The sequence below is a fragment of the Entamoeba dispar genome, genomic scaffold (genome assembly GCF_000209125.1).
Source record: "Entamoeba dispar SAW760 scf_1105229462897 genomic scaffold, whole genome shotgun sequence".
NCBI lineage: Eukaryota > Evosea > Mastigamoebida > Endamoebidae > Entamoeba > Entamoeba dispar.
In genome coordinates, this window is record NW_001855422.1 from 1,403 (window position 1) to 14,583 (window position 13,181).

The 13,181-nt window shown below is 23.7% G+C and overlaps 6 protein-coding genes across 6 annotated transcripts, besides 23 other annotated features; 3 read left to right on the forward strand and 3 right to left on the reverse strand.

Moving 5' to 3' along the window:
• The first annotated feature begins 32 nt into the window (after window positions 1-32).
• Window positions 33-167: a microsatellite.
• A 1-nt stretch (window position 168) lies between these two features.
• Window positions 169-229: a microsatellite.
• A 21-nt stretch (window positions 230-250) lies between these two features.
• Window positions 251-374: a microsatellite.
• Window positions 375-439: 65 nt separating this feature from the next.
• Window positions 440-473: a microsatellite.
• Window positions 474-546: 73 nt separating this feature from the next.
• Window positions 547-652: a sequence feature (AT_rich).
• Window positions 653-681: 29 nt separating this feature from the next.
• Window positions 682-930: a sequence feature (AT_rich).
• A 75-nt stretch (window positions 931-1,005) lies between these two features.
• Window positions 1,006-1,103: a sequence feature (AT_rich).
• Window positions 1,104-1,132: 29 nt separating this feature from the next.
• Window positions 1,133-1,183: a microsatellite.
• Window positions 1,184-1,344: 161 nt separating this feature from the next.
• Window positions 1,345-1,393: a microsatellite.
• EDI_063850 (uncharacterized protein) lies at window positions 1,382-2,632 on the reverse strand (the record flags this gene model as incomplete). The annotated part of the gene is made up of 1 exon (XM_001740389.1): window positions 1,382-2,632. One exon carries the CDS (start codon window positions 2,630-2,632, stop codon window positions 1,382-1,384), a length of 1,251 nt encoding a protein of 416 aa, XP_001740441.1.
• Window positions 1,955-2,038: a sequence feature (AT_rich).
• Window positions 2,632-2,792: a microsatellite.
• A 382-nt stretch (window positions 2,793-3,174) lies between these two features.
• Window positions 3,175-3,195: a sequence feature (AT_rich).
• A 208-nt stretch (window positions 3,196-3,403) lies between these two features.
• Window positions 3,404-4,022, forward strand: EDI_063860 (uncharacterized protein; the record flags this gene model as incomplete). Its single annotated transcript, XM_001740390.1, has 2 exons — window positions 3,404-3,697; window positions 3,750-4,022. The coding sequence occupies 2 exons, from the start codon at window positions 3,404-3,406 to the stop codon at window positions 4,020-4,022; spliced, it is 567 nt and encodes a 188-aa protein (XP_001740442.1).
• Window positions 4,023-4,040: 18 nt separating this feature from the next.
• Window positions 4,041-4,082: a sequence feature (AT_rich).
• A 268-nt stretch (window positions 4,083-4,350) lies between these two features.
• EDI_063870 (glucosamine-6-phosphate isomerase, putative) lies at window positions 4,351-6,369 on the reverse strand (the record flags this gene model as incomplete). Its single annotated transcript, XM_001740391.1, has 1 exon — window positions 4,351-6,369. One exon carries the CDS (start codon window positions 6,367-6,369, stop codon window positions 4,351-4,353), a length of 2,019 nt encoding a protein of 672 aa, XP_001740443.1.
• A 315-nt stretch (window positions 6,370-6,684) lies between these two features.
• EDI_063880 (interferon-induced GTP-binding protein Mx2, putative) lies at window positions 6,685-9,054 on the forward strand (the record flags this gene model as incomplete). Its single annotated transcript, XM_001740392.1, has 1 exon — window positions 6,685-9,054. One exon carries the CDS (start codon window positions 6,685-6,687, stop codon window positions 9,052-9,054), a length of 2,370 nt encoding a protein of 789 aa, XP_001740444.1.
• Window positions 8,586-8,615: a sequence feature (AT_rich).
• Window positions 9,055-9,068: 14 nt separating the features above from the next.
• Window positions 9,069-9,137: a sequence feature (AT_rich).
• Window positions 9,119-9,778, reverse strand: EDI_063890 (uncharacterized protein; the record flags this gene model as incomplete). The annotated part of the gene is made up of 3 exons (XM_001740393.1): window positions 9,119-9,491; window positions 9,538-9,622; window positions 9,688-9,778. The coding sequence occupies 3 exons, from the start codon at window positions 9,776-9,778 to the stop codon at window positions 9,119-9,121; spliced, it is 549 nt and encodes a 182-aa protein (XP_001740445.1).
• Window positions 9,511-9,532: a sequence feature (AT_rich).
• Window positions 9,779-9,837: 59 nt separating the features above from the next.
• Window positions 9,838-9,912: a microsatellite.
• EDI_063900 (proteasome subunit beta type-1, putative) lies at window positions 9,912-10,672 on the forward strand (the record flags this gene model as incomplete). Its single annotated transcript, XM_001740394.1, has 3 exons — window positions 9,912-9,982; window positions 10,028-10,135; window positions 10,186-10,672. The coding sequence occupies 3 exons, from the start codon at window positions 9,912-9,914 to the stop codon at window positions 10,670-10,672; spliced, it is 666 nt and encodes a 221-aa protein (XP_001740446.1).
• Window positions 10,144-10,179: a sequence feature (AT_rich).
• A 29-nt stretch (window positions 10,673-10,701) lies between the features above and the next one.
• Window positions 10,702-10,722: a sequence feature (AT_rich).
• A 32-nt stretch (window positions 10,723-10,754) lies between these two features.
• Window positions 10,755-10,923: a repeat region.
• A 108-nt stretch (window positions 10,924-11,031) lies between these two features.
• Window positions 11,032-11,183: a microsatellite.
• Window positions 11,105-11,283: a microsatellite.
• A 30-nt stretch (window positions 11,284-11,313) lies between these two features.
• Window positions 11,314-13,181: a repeat region.

Consider the following 13,181-nt stretch of genomic DNA (forward strand, 5'->3'; position numbering starts at 1 on the left):
ATGTTTATATATTTCATAAGTGATTAACATATTGAATACATCAATAACTAATAAATGTAAATTATTAATAGAAAATAATAGAAAAGTGAGTAACGTAAATAAAGAATAAAATAATAACATAACCAGAGAAATAAACGATAATAGGAGAAGTAACAAGATAAATACATCAATAAAATATAAATAATATAAAATAACAACAACAACTAATTAGAATGAAAATAAAATAAAACACCATCCATAGAATGTAAAGAATAAACTAACAACACAAACAATTAAATAAAACAAAATTAACAAACCAATAAACACACACAAAAATAAATTAACAATAAAGAAGTAATGAAATTAAGAAATATAAAAAATAATAAATAATATAATTTATGAATATCATATTATTATAATTCAAATAATATCATATTATCTCTCATTTATTTAATAATAATTATTTTATTCATTTTATTTTATTTTCATTTTATGATTTATCATCATTTTTTATTCATAATGCTAAAAATAATAATAAGAACAACTCAATGTTTAAAAATGAAAGAGAAATAATTTATTTATTGAATATCATTTATTAAATATTCTTATTATTTATCAAATTATATCATTGATATTTCATTCATTTATTCTAATAATAATTAATAGTTATTAACTAACAAAATGATACAAGAAAATTGAATCAATAATATTATAATTTATAAAATTATGTATAAAATGTTGATAATAAATGAAATATATATTATATTTGTTTTATTTAAAAATATATTTAATTTGATATTTGATATAATTATAATTGAATTAATGGAAATATATGATATAATTGATAGAATATTATATAAAAAGAATGTACAAAATAAATTAAATAATAAATTTGTTTATAATAATAAATTGACCAAATTAGATGAAAAATATTTATTAAAAATAATTAAACATTTCAATAACATTATAAGAGAACAATTCAATGAAATTAATATAAAATAGATGATTTGTATTGTTATAACAAAGAAATAATAATATAAATAACATTTTTTATGAAAAACAAATAAAAATGATTATTGATAGAAATGAATAAATATACAAATCAAATATATCAATATATATTTCATGATACCTCAATAATATACTCAAGAAGAAATATAAATGAAATAAAAAAGAATAAAATAAGTAACATAAATGAAATAAATATTACAAAAAAAACAGAATTATATAAGACATCATTCACAAACAATGGTGTATATTTCTACTCTAATCAAACTCTTATATTAATCATAAAGACTTCAAAAAGAAGATGATTTAATTTAAATAGATGAAAATTTAAAATAATACCATCAAATTGAAAAGGATAACAATTAAAAGAAGAAATAAATAATAAGTAAAAAAATCAATGAACAAAATTCAAAGTAAGATGGTTTGATAATGCATACCATATTGCATAAATGATTTTATTAGTTGAATTAGTTTCTTTGATTAAATTAACAAGTGTTTTAATATTTTCTTTCTTTTCTATATTTTCTTCATTTAAATATAAGTTGTAACAAATTACACAAGTATCTTCAAGTATTTGATTTTCTGTTTTGTATAATGTAATAGACTCTCGAAGTGAAAGTAATGATTCATTAGAATGAAACTTATCATTAAAACTTGATAATCGAATTAAATGTATTCCATATTTTTGAATAACAATATCATTCATATATTTTAAAGTTAATTGAATAATGTTATCAATGATTGTTGAAATTATAAAAATATCAATTTGTTGTTCTTGAAGATTATTTAATATTCCAAAACAATTACTAATGATAATTGAATTATTTTCTTTATCTTCTTTTAATTCTTCACCAATAATTTGGAGAATCGAATTAATAAAATCATTATTATTGATACTTTGTTTAGTGCAATAATATATTCCATTATACAACAATTCTTTTATTTCTCCTTCTGATTCTTTAATTCGATTTAAATAATATTGAATAATAAGTTCTTTATTTTCTTTAATAGTTAAATTACTAATAATTTGATTAAGTATTCTTAATAAATACTTTTGTATTTGATTGTTATTGTAATATTTTCCACTAATTGTCATTAACATTGTCCAAATTTGTTTATCAACAATATTTGTTATTAATACTCCATCTCCTTTAATTATTCTACATAATAATCTCATTGAATATTCAACAATATCCTCATTTGTTGAATATTTATTTAATACCATATTTGAATATCCAAAATAATATTGTTTATTAATAGTTTTATTTCCTGTCATAATCATAAATTCGTAAATAACAATTGTCAAGGAAATAAGTGCTTCTGTTTCAAATTCATTAGGAAATGTTTTAACGTAATCTACTATTAAATTAATTATTTTCTCCTTTTTAATAACTGGTAAACAATATGTACAAATTGCAATCCCAATAACATTAAGTTGTTCTACTTCTTTATTATTATCAATTGTTTTGATTGTTTCTTTGATAATTGTTTCAACGTTTTCTCCATTAATATTTTCAATATTTTCTCTGATAATATTAAATACAATACTTAAATTACTTATATTTTGGTCAACAAGCTTTCTATTTTTCTTAATATTCTCTATAATACTCATAAGTGTTTTTTCAATATTATCCTTCTTCTCCATCTCTTCTTTTTATTTATTTTCTATTTTCTAAGTTCTTTTCTCAGTTCTTGTTTTATCTTTCTTCTTTCTTCATTTAATTTTGATTGGTCTTCTTCTTCATTACTTACTTTCTCTTATTCTTTTAACTTTATTGTTTTATTTTCTTTTATACACCTTTCTTATGAAAACTACATCTGAGTCTTCTTTTTTTTCATCTCTTGAAAACCGTTAGATAAATACTATTTGTATTAGTAAATATTCTATTCTCTCAAAAGTGATTCTTTACTGGTCAAAATTCACCATTTATTTCAATGATAACAAAACTATGAACCAAATTATTTAAACTAACTAATTGCTATCTTGAAATTTAAAGATATGATTAAAAGTGCAGATGGTAAGTCTTTCATCACAAAACGTCCTGCCCTTGAAGTGGTTGAACCCCCACAAGCTAAATTCTTATTAGTCACTTTATTGATAATTGTCATCATTGCATTTTCTAATATCGTCATCATGGCATCAGTTTAGTAGATGAACAAATACCTAAAATACCGTCTGTTCACTTCTTAATTTATTTAATTTATTATCCCTTCTCATTTTTATCACTTTTTGATATAAAACTAAAATCCCCTTTAATTTGATATTCACCAAAAAGGTTTTGGAATAATGGAGAAAACTCCCAAAATCTTCAAAAGATATTTATGATATATATAACATATTTAATGAACTAAAAAAAAGGAAAAAAAGATGAAGGAGGTGAACTTTTAAAAAGAAAGAACTAAAAAATAAACTAAAATGACCACAATTGCCAAACAAGATAAGATTATTATGAAAAAATCTGGAGCTTATCACTCTGTTCTTGACAAAGATATTGTCCAAACAGCTGGTAATTTCCCATTAATGCAATTTAAAACTAAAGTTAAAGTTAATCCTAAATTTTTATTAAAAGGAGATGACATGGATATTGTTGATGAAGCAATAACTTATTACAAAGCAAATGTTTTCTATAAGAATTTTGATATGTCAACTTGTGAAGCAGATAAGTTGTTAGTTTATTTGATTTTCTATATTCAATCACTTTTATTACAAGTTTGTTAACTTCATAAGTTCATAAAAAGAATGATTAATAATTATTAAATAGTTTAATGGACATACTAAAGTTGAATGTGAAAAAATGGCATACTCTTTGGCTATTGAAAATTTTGCACTTCCAGGTGATGGAAAATTCTGTCTTGGTGGTATTGTTGAGCCATTAAAAGCAACAGAGAAAGAAGTTGTTAGACAATATATGACAGCTATTAGAAACGAAACTGGATTAAGATTAGCTCAAGTTGTTTTTAAGAATGACCCAAAGAAATGTGATAAGTGGTGGATGTGTTTCAATAAGAGAAAGTTCTTAAATAAAACCATTTAAATTCAATTCCCTTCTTTCATTTATTTTTTTGTTATCTTTTAATTTTTTTTCTTATTTTAAGGTTAGTATTTCTTTATTTTCTCCATTTAATTGAATATTAACTTATAACATTCTTATCATTAATTCAATCTTTGAGATTTTATTTCTTTCACATTTACATTTGTTGTTAGTTTCTATTGACTATCAATAAAAATATTGAATACTAGAAATTCAGTTTTTCATATAAAAAAATTATCTTTCATATTTGACAAAAACCATGTGATGATAACAATACCAAAAAGAAAAAATAATAAGAAAGAAGAGAAAAAATTAAATTGAAGGGACTTTTTTAAATAGACATGGATTTGTCATATCTTACGAAAGCTTCAGCAGCAGCAAAATGAGCAAATCCCAACTTAGACAAGAGTTCAGCGGTATTTCTATTTCTTTCTTCAGCTCTTTGCCAAAATTCTCTTGGATCAGCTCCTGGGAATAATGGAAGATCTTTTTGTGATTGGTGTTTGAAAGTAACAAGTCTTTTGAAAACAACTTCTTGTGGACTCATTGGAACAATAAGATCAGCACGTTCAATTTCCCATTCTTGCCATGCTCCTCTGTAAAGAAGAATCTCACATTGTTTTACCCATTCTTCTCCTTCATTTTCTAATTGTTCTAAAGCCTTCAAAACAACACGAGTACATTTTCTATGAGTTCCGTGTGGATCACTTAAATCACCAGCAGCAAATACGATTTCAGGTTTAACTTGTTTAAGAACTTTTTTAACAATATCAATATCGTCTTGTCCAACTGGTTTTTTACCAGTCTTTCCTGTTTGGTAAAATGGTAAATTCAACAAATGAACATTTTCTCTTTTAACTCCAGCATGAACACTTGCATCAACAGCTTCACTTTCTCTAATAACCCTTTTAATTTCAAGAATTTCTTCATTATCTCTAAATCCACTTTCACAACTTTTAGTCTTAAAGAATTCACTATATTCTTTAGCTTTTGATTCAAACAATTCAGTATTAGCCCCAATTAATTTAGAATATAAACAAGCGAAATGTGTCAATCTCTTGACGTCATCATCCCACACAGCAATTGCTCCACTAGTTTCATAGACAGTATGAACTTCATTTCCTTGTTCACATAAACGAGCAATTGTTCCTCCCATAGAAATAACATCATCATCAGGATGTGGTGAAAAGACACAAATTCTTTTATGATTTGATAATGATGAATCATATAATGATTTCTTATTTAATGTTGGATGATCAAACACTTTTAATGCTCGTTCTGTTGGTTTAATTCTTTTTCCAGCTGGCCATCCAGTAATAGCATCTTGAATAGATTGGAAAACAAATAAGTTAACACTTTCAGCACTTCCACATTGTTCTAAAAGAGCGTTGAGATGGTGTTGATAATAATCTTCTTCTTGTAAACTTAAAATTGGTTTGTTACATTCCTTACTTAACCAAACAACAGCTTTCTTAATTAATGCTTTATCATATTGAATATTTAATGTACTATCTTTCAATGTTAAACTCCATGGATTCTTATAATAAGTTAATTCACTAGAAGCAGGTTCATCAATAAAAACAGTAGTATTTGGATGTCTTTGTAATAAAGATGCTGCACATAACTCAGTTGATTCTCCTTCAATAGCTCGAGCAATAATTTTAGCTTTACCTTCTGCAAATGCAAGCAATAAAATTCTTTTAGCAGACATAATACTTCCAACACCCATAGTAATAGCTTGAAGTGGAACATTTTCAATTCCAAAGAAATCACCTGATGCATCTAAACGAGTAATTCTATCTAAGTAAATTTTTCTTGTGATAGAAGTAATTGGAGATCCTGGCTCATTAAATCCAATATGACCAGAACGTCCAATACCTAAGATTTGTATATCAATTCCACCAGCCTCTTTAATTTGTTTTTCATAATTTAAGCAGAACTCTTCAATTTTATCAGTGGGAAGAGTTCCATCTGGAATATGGATATTCTTTCTATCAATATCAATATGATCAAACAAATTTTCATTCATAAATTTATGATATGACTGAATTTGATCTGGTTTCATTGGATAATATTCATCAAGATTAAATGTTATTACATCTTTAAAAGATACTTCTCCAGCCTTATTTGCTCTAATGAGTTCAGCATAAATAGCAGTTGGAGTTGATCCTGTAGCTAGTCCTAATACTGCATGTCCATTTTTAGCTTTAATTAATTCAATAATTTCATGCGCAGCAGCTATACTTGCTTCATTACTTGTTTTATATACCTTTGTTGGAATATGTTCGTTTTGACATAGTTTAATATCACGAACTATTGGTTGAGGAATATTTTCGTTTGTGGATGACATGTTTTGCAAATAAGATTTAATTGTATTTCATCTAAAAACCCTCTTAAGTTTTTGGAGTGACTCACGAGAATGATTAGAAGTGTTTTTTTATTTCCTTCTATTCTTTTTGCTTCAAATTCCTTCTCTTATTTTCTGTTTTTTGATGGAATACAACTCATCATTATTTTTAACCACGTCTTCATTTAGTTTATAAATTGTTATTTATAACGTTTTTTTTTTTGAGTTTTGATGAACTTGATAATGTCTGTTCATATTGTTTAATAATCTTGAGAAAGTATTTAACTGAGAAGAACAAGAAAGTACTGACAGCTTTAAATGAAGAAGGGACATGAAGAAATTATATCAGAAGAACAATTAGAAAAAGTGTCTAAGAATATTGAAGAAAAAATACAACAACTAAAACAACAACCAAAAGAAAATGAACAAATTGTTGTTGGAAAAAGTCAAGTCATTCAACAACCAGTATCAAATATTCAACAAACTCAATTTTCTAATTTAACACCTGAAATGCAACAACAGTTAATGCAAATGTTTGTTGCTCAACAAGAAAAAACAAATGAAGACACAGTACCTCAAATACAAAGAGGAATAAAAAGAAAACGAAGAGAAATTGATGATCAGTTATATAGACAAATTCGTGAAAAAAGTGAGAATGAACGAAGAGAAGTTGAAAAACTAACAAATCCAAATCAAAATATTCATAAACTTCATTCATTATTCAATGATTTACAAAGTTTATCAACAAGTCTTGGAATACCAATTGAAACTCCAGAAATAGTTGTTGTTGGGATGCAAAGTGATGGAAAAAGTAGTTTTATTGAAGCACTTGTTGGGTTTCAATTTAATGTAGTTGAATCAACCATAGGAACTCGTAGACCATTGTATTTACAAATGTCTAATAACCCAAAACAACGTACACCAAAGTGTTGTTTTGCGAATGAAAATGGAATTTTTGAAGAAAGGGAAATTCCTGTAGAATATCTAAGTAAAGAAATTGTATCTCGAACATGTGATGTTGCAGGAAGAACAAGTGTAAGTAATAAGCCATTGATATTAAGAGTTGAATTTAGTGGATGTAGTAATTTAACAATCATTGATACTCCTGGGTTTAGGTTAGGAGGAGATGAAGCATTAAAAGAAAATATAGATAAAATGGTAAAAGAACTTATAACACCTCCAAATCGAATAATTGTTTGTTTAGAACAATCAACTACAGAATGGGCAAATTCAGTTTCAAGACCACTTGTTAAAGAAATTGATCCAAATTTTAATAGAACTATTTTAATTAACACTAAATTTGATAATAGAGTAAAAGAATTAACTGATAGTCAAACAGTTTCAAGTTATTTAAATGGAGATGAATTAATTATTGGAGATAAAAAACCATTTTTTATTTCATTACCATGTAAGAGAAATATTCCAATGGAACAATTTTCAGATTATATTATTGATTCATATATAAATGATTATCGTCAATTACTTGAAATTGGATTTGATGAAATAAAATATCATGAACAATTAGGATTTCCACGAGTAAAAATATTTCTAGAGAATTTATTACAAAAGAAATACAAAGAAGCACTTATTCCAACTCTTAATAAATTAAATGGATTTGTAAATAAATCACAAAATGAAATAATTGAAATAGAAAAGGAAATGACACATATTGATCCATCATTATTAAGAAAAAGAAGTGTTAAATTCATTCAAATATTTACTAAAACAATTAAAGATTTACTTAATGGAAAATGTGGTATTAATCCAATGATTTATGGACAAACAGCTCAAGAAGAAAATCCAAATTCAGAGTCAAATGATAATTGTAAATTATGTGGAGGTGCACAAATTCAACGAGTATTAAAAATTTATGAAAACAAGTTAGATACAATGAAATTTAATGAACCAACAGAAGATGAAATTCGAGGAGCATATGGAATGGGAACAAGTGATGAACTTGCGGCTCGAGTAATTGTGATGAATATATCAAAAATTGCTATTGAACCATTAATGCAAAATGCTGTTGAAAATGTTAGTAAAGTGATAGAACGTTTTTTTGATATTTGTATTAATATCATTAAAGATTTACCAAAAGATCCAATAATACCACAATCAAATCCAGAAGATTTATTTAAATTAGAAATGAAAACAAATAATATTGAAAATGGAATTATTGGATTAACTCGATTTGAAGGATTTCTAAATGTTTTAAAACAAGGATATTTATCATTTATTATAAAATTAAAAATGGAATGTTTAGAAAAGTTAATGGATGACTTTGATGCATGTATTAATTCTGTTGAATTTAAAAAAGATATTACTATTCAAGAAGAAGATAATTTATGTGAAAATATTAGTCAGATAAAAGTTACTGTAATTGCACAAGAATTATTTCAGATAATTAAATCAAGAATGACTTCAATTATTATTGGTAAAATTAAAACATTTTTAGTATATCCAATTGAAGAACAATTATTATCTTGGTTATTAGATGGATTTTTAGAATTAGAATCGGATCAATATGAGAAAGTATTTAATTTTAATGAAGAATCATTAAAATTACAATTAGAGAAATTAAAACAACAACATATAATTTGTCAACAAAATTATATGAAATTCAATTCAATGATAAAGGAAATAGAAATGACTCAAAACCAATCTAAGAACGCTATGGAAGTAGAGTATTAAGATAAGGTAAAAAGAAATATTTAAAAAATTAAATATAATTTGTTTATTAAGAAAAATCATTCATTTAACTTTTAATAAATTTTGGAACAAGTGTTGTTGGATCTACACGTTGACCATTTGGAAGAATGATATCAGGATGTTTTAACATTCTACTTTCTTCTTCATCAATTGCTGACATACTTAATTTTGAAAATCCAATTAATCCTAAAGAAACTAAAGCCATAATAATCATTGGATTCTTAATTAGTGACCAATAATCAAATGAATCTTTTACTTCTGTAAAATCTATTGGATGACCAACAAGATTTAATGAGTTATGGTATTTATCATATTTTCTTGATATAATTGTTTGATTCACAATTTCGACAGCTTCACCATTTTCTAATAATTGAGGTCCTTCAACATAAATTCGATATTTTCCATCTTCTAATCCCTTTCTATTGATATAAATTTCAGTTTTTATATTAATTATTTTTAACAAACATATTAAATGTCCCATTTTTATATCGTGGAACAACAATTCTTTGTTTAGAGGACAAAATAACAATAGAAACATCAACAAAATCATCTACAACATTATTATCCATTTTGTTTCTAAAATTAATATTATTTGTAAAGAAAATTTATACAAACCAGTGATTAGTTTTGGTTTACCAATCATAGAAACCTTTCCTTTAATGTCAAGTGCATAAGATAATGTGATTAAACACAGTAAGAAAAGCATTTTGAATATTTTAATTTGTGTTTTTAAATGGTTTTTTGAAATAATAAAAATTACCATTGAAAAAACAACAAAAAGAGAAAAAAAATAAAAACTTCAAAAAAAAACAAAAAACTTGAAAAAAGAAAAGAATAAAATGTTTACACAACAACCAGTAAGAGAAGCTAAAAGCAAAGATGAATGGAGTCCATATGAAGATAATTGTGGGTTTGTATTATTATTATAAAAGAAATAGAATATATTCATTAATAGAACATGTGTTGTTATTAAAGGAGAAGATTTTGTTGTGGTTGCTAGTGATACACGTATGAGCAGAGACTATATGATATTAACAAGAAATGATTCCAAAATATACCCATTGTTTGTTCTTTAATAATTAAATTATAAGAAAAAAATTAATTAATGAATAGAACATCTAAATGTATTTTTACTGGAAGTGGAATGAGAGCAGATATGAAAGAATTAACTGATCAAATCAAAGCACATATTAAGAATTATAAATATGAAAATGGTAAAGAAATGTCAACAGAATCAGTAGCACAAGTATTATCAAATACATTATATTCACATCGATTCTTCCCATATTATTCATTTTCATTATTAGCTGGAATTAATAGTAAAGGGAAAGCAGTTACTTATAATTATGATGCAGTTGGATCATTTGAAGAAAGAAAGTATTCATGTAGTGGTAGTGGAGAAGAGTTAGCATATCCATTACTTGATTCATTATTAAAAGATAGAACAGAACCATTAGGAGAGCAAGAAGCAATAAACATTGCAAGAGATGTGATGACTTCTGCTTGTGAAAGAGACATACATACTGGAGATAATGTTGAAATAGTAATTCTTAATTCCAAAGGAATAAGAAAAGAAGTACATTTTATGGCTAGTGACTAAATCATTACATTTAATTTCTTTATTGATTCAAAATATTATTTATTTATTTTGTTACAAACAACTGAATAAAAATAAATTAAATAAAAAGTAATTAACTGAATGTTAATAAAGTTATTCTCTCTTACTCTTTGAAGACTAATCCTATATTATCAATTAATTCTATAAAGTATCTTTAGTTGTGATTGAAATAATCTTTCATGACATTCTTTATGTTTTTTTTATCACAATTGTTAACTTCTTTGGTGATTTCATTGATAACTCTTTTATTATTTAATGCTTTCTACATTTATTATCTCATTAATTGAAATAATTACAGGGTTTATTATATTATACTCTTCTTTATTTCTGTATTTTCAGTGTTTCAATTTCATTCTTTTTCATATTCAATTTTGATATTAAAATCATTGTTGTGTATCATTTATTTTTCCTTATTTTTATTTCATCTTATTGTTATTTAGTGTTTGATTTAATTTATCTCTTTATTTCATTTCTTCCATTTCTTCATCTTATTATAACAATCTCATTGATTTTGGATGATATCATCATTATCTCTTATTTCGTTATCTTTACTTTCTCTTTCTCTTTCCCTTTCTTTTATTTTACTTTTATTTACTATCATTTTCACTAACTGATTATGAGTAGATTGTTCTTTTCATTTGTGTTTTCATTTCTATTTCATTTCTCACTTTCTTTTATATTATTATTTTGTGATGTGTCATTAATATGTTGAGATGTTTTGTTATTTATTATTTTTTATTATATTCTATTTTCTTGTTTTTATTTTGTTATTTAAAATATAAAAGTGATATTTGTTATAATGTTGTAAAATAAATAAATAAATGATTTGTTATAAATGTGTATTTAATCATCTGATTTTAATCTGATATTCATTAAATTAAAATGGAATCAGTGATGAATAATCATTTAATTAAAGAATTAGTAGAAACACTTCCAAATATTTATCAATCAATTGATGATACTACTAAACAATATCAATATTATTTAGGATGTATTAAAAATGAAATATTTGAGAAACAAGATAATGAAACATATTCAGAATCAATTAAAAGAGGAGAAGGAGTATTTGATAGAATAGATGAAATAATTAGAAGAAGAAGAATAGTAATAGAAAAAAGTCAAGAAACAATTAATAAAATAGATTCAATTAAGATTCAAATGAATAAAATAATAGAAGAATGTAATAATGATTCAGAAACAGTTAATAAAACAAAAGATGAACTAATAGATAAAATCATTCATATGGAAGAAATGAATATGAAAGATAAAATTAAGAAATTAGAAGAAGAAATTAATAATATTAAAACAAAATTTAATAAAAATAAAGAAGAATGGTTTACACAATACAGTGATTATTTAGAGAGGAAGAAGAGAAAAGAAGAAGAAAGATTAAGAATAATGAGAGGAATGAGTACAATGGAAGAAATGAAAAAAATAGAAAAATGGACAAATAGAAAAGTATCCAATATAATATTTGATTCAGATATTGATGATTGGAATATTAATACATCAATATTTGAACAAAGAATAATAAATAAAGAACATATAATAATTATTATTGAAGATACAAATGGAAATAAATTTGGAGGATATATTAATGTAAAAATTGATAAAGTTAATAAATATATAAATGATCCAAAATCATTTTTATTTTCATTAAAATCAAATGGAAGAATATGGGGAATGAATAAATTTGATATTAAAGAACCAGAACGTTCATTTTGTTTATTTAAACAAACAAGTAATTGTTTGTTTGAATTTGGGTATACTCACATTTTACCTGGATATGAATATGGATGTGGAAATAATATTTTTGTTTATAAAGAAAATAATAAAACAAAATCATTTTTTAATCAAGATTGTTTTGAATATAAATGGATATTAAATGCACTTTATAGAAAACAATATCCAGAACGTTTCACACCAAAACAATTCATTGTAATTGAAATGAAATGATTTTTATTCATTATTATTTATTTGAAATATAAAAAATAAAAAAGAATATAAAATAAAATCAATAAATGAATATGAACATTTCATCTATCAATGAATGAATGATGAATATAAAAATGTTCATATTTCATTCTTGTTTTATTTTATTTGAAATAATCACATTCAATGTGTTAATTTAATAAATAATAAAAAGAAATAAGAATAAAAGATAAATAAAAATATAATAAAATATTTATTTTATTCTTTTTTATTCTTTTTTATTTTATTTATTTTATTTTATATTTATTTATTTTATTCTTCTTTTATCTTTATATCTATTATATATTTCTTATTTTATTATTTATGTTATATTCTTATATCATTTTATTCTTATTTATATTTATTCATTATTATTCATTTCATATTAACAATGATAAATAACAATACAACATATAATAAATAAATGATATAAGATAAACAACAATAAATAATAATAATAAAATATAAACAAATATAAAATAATAAAATATCATCTAATATAAAATCAAATATAATAAAT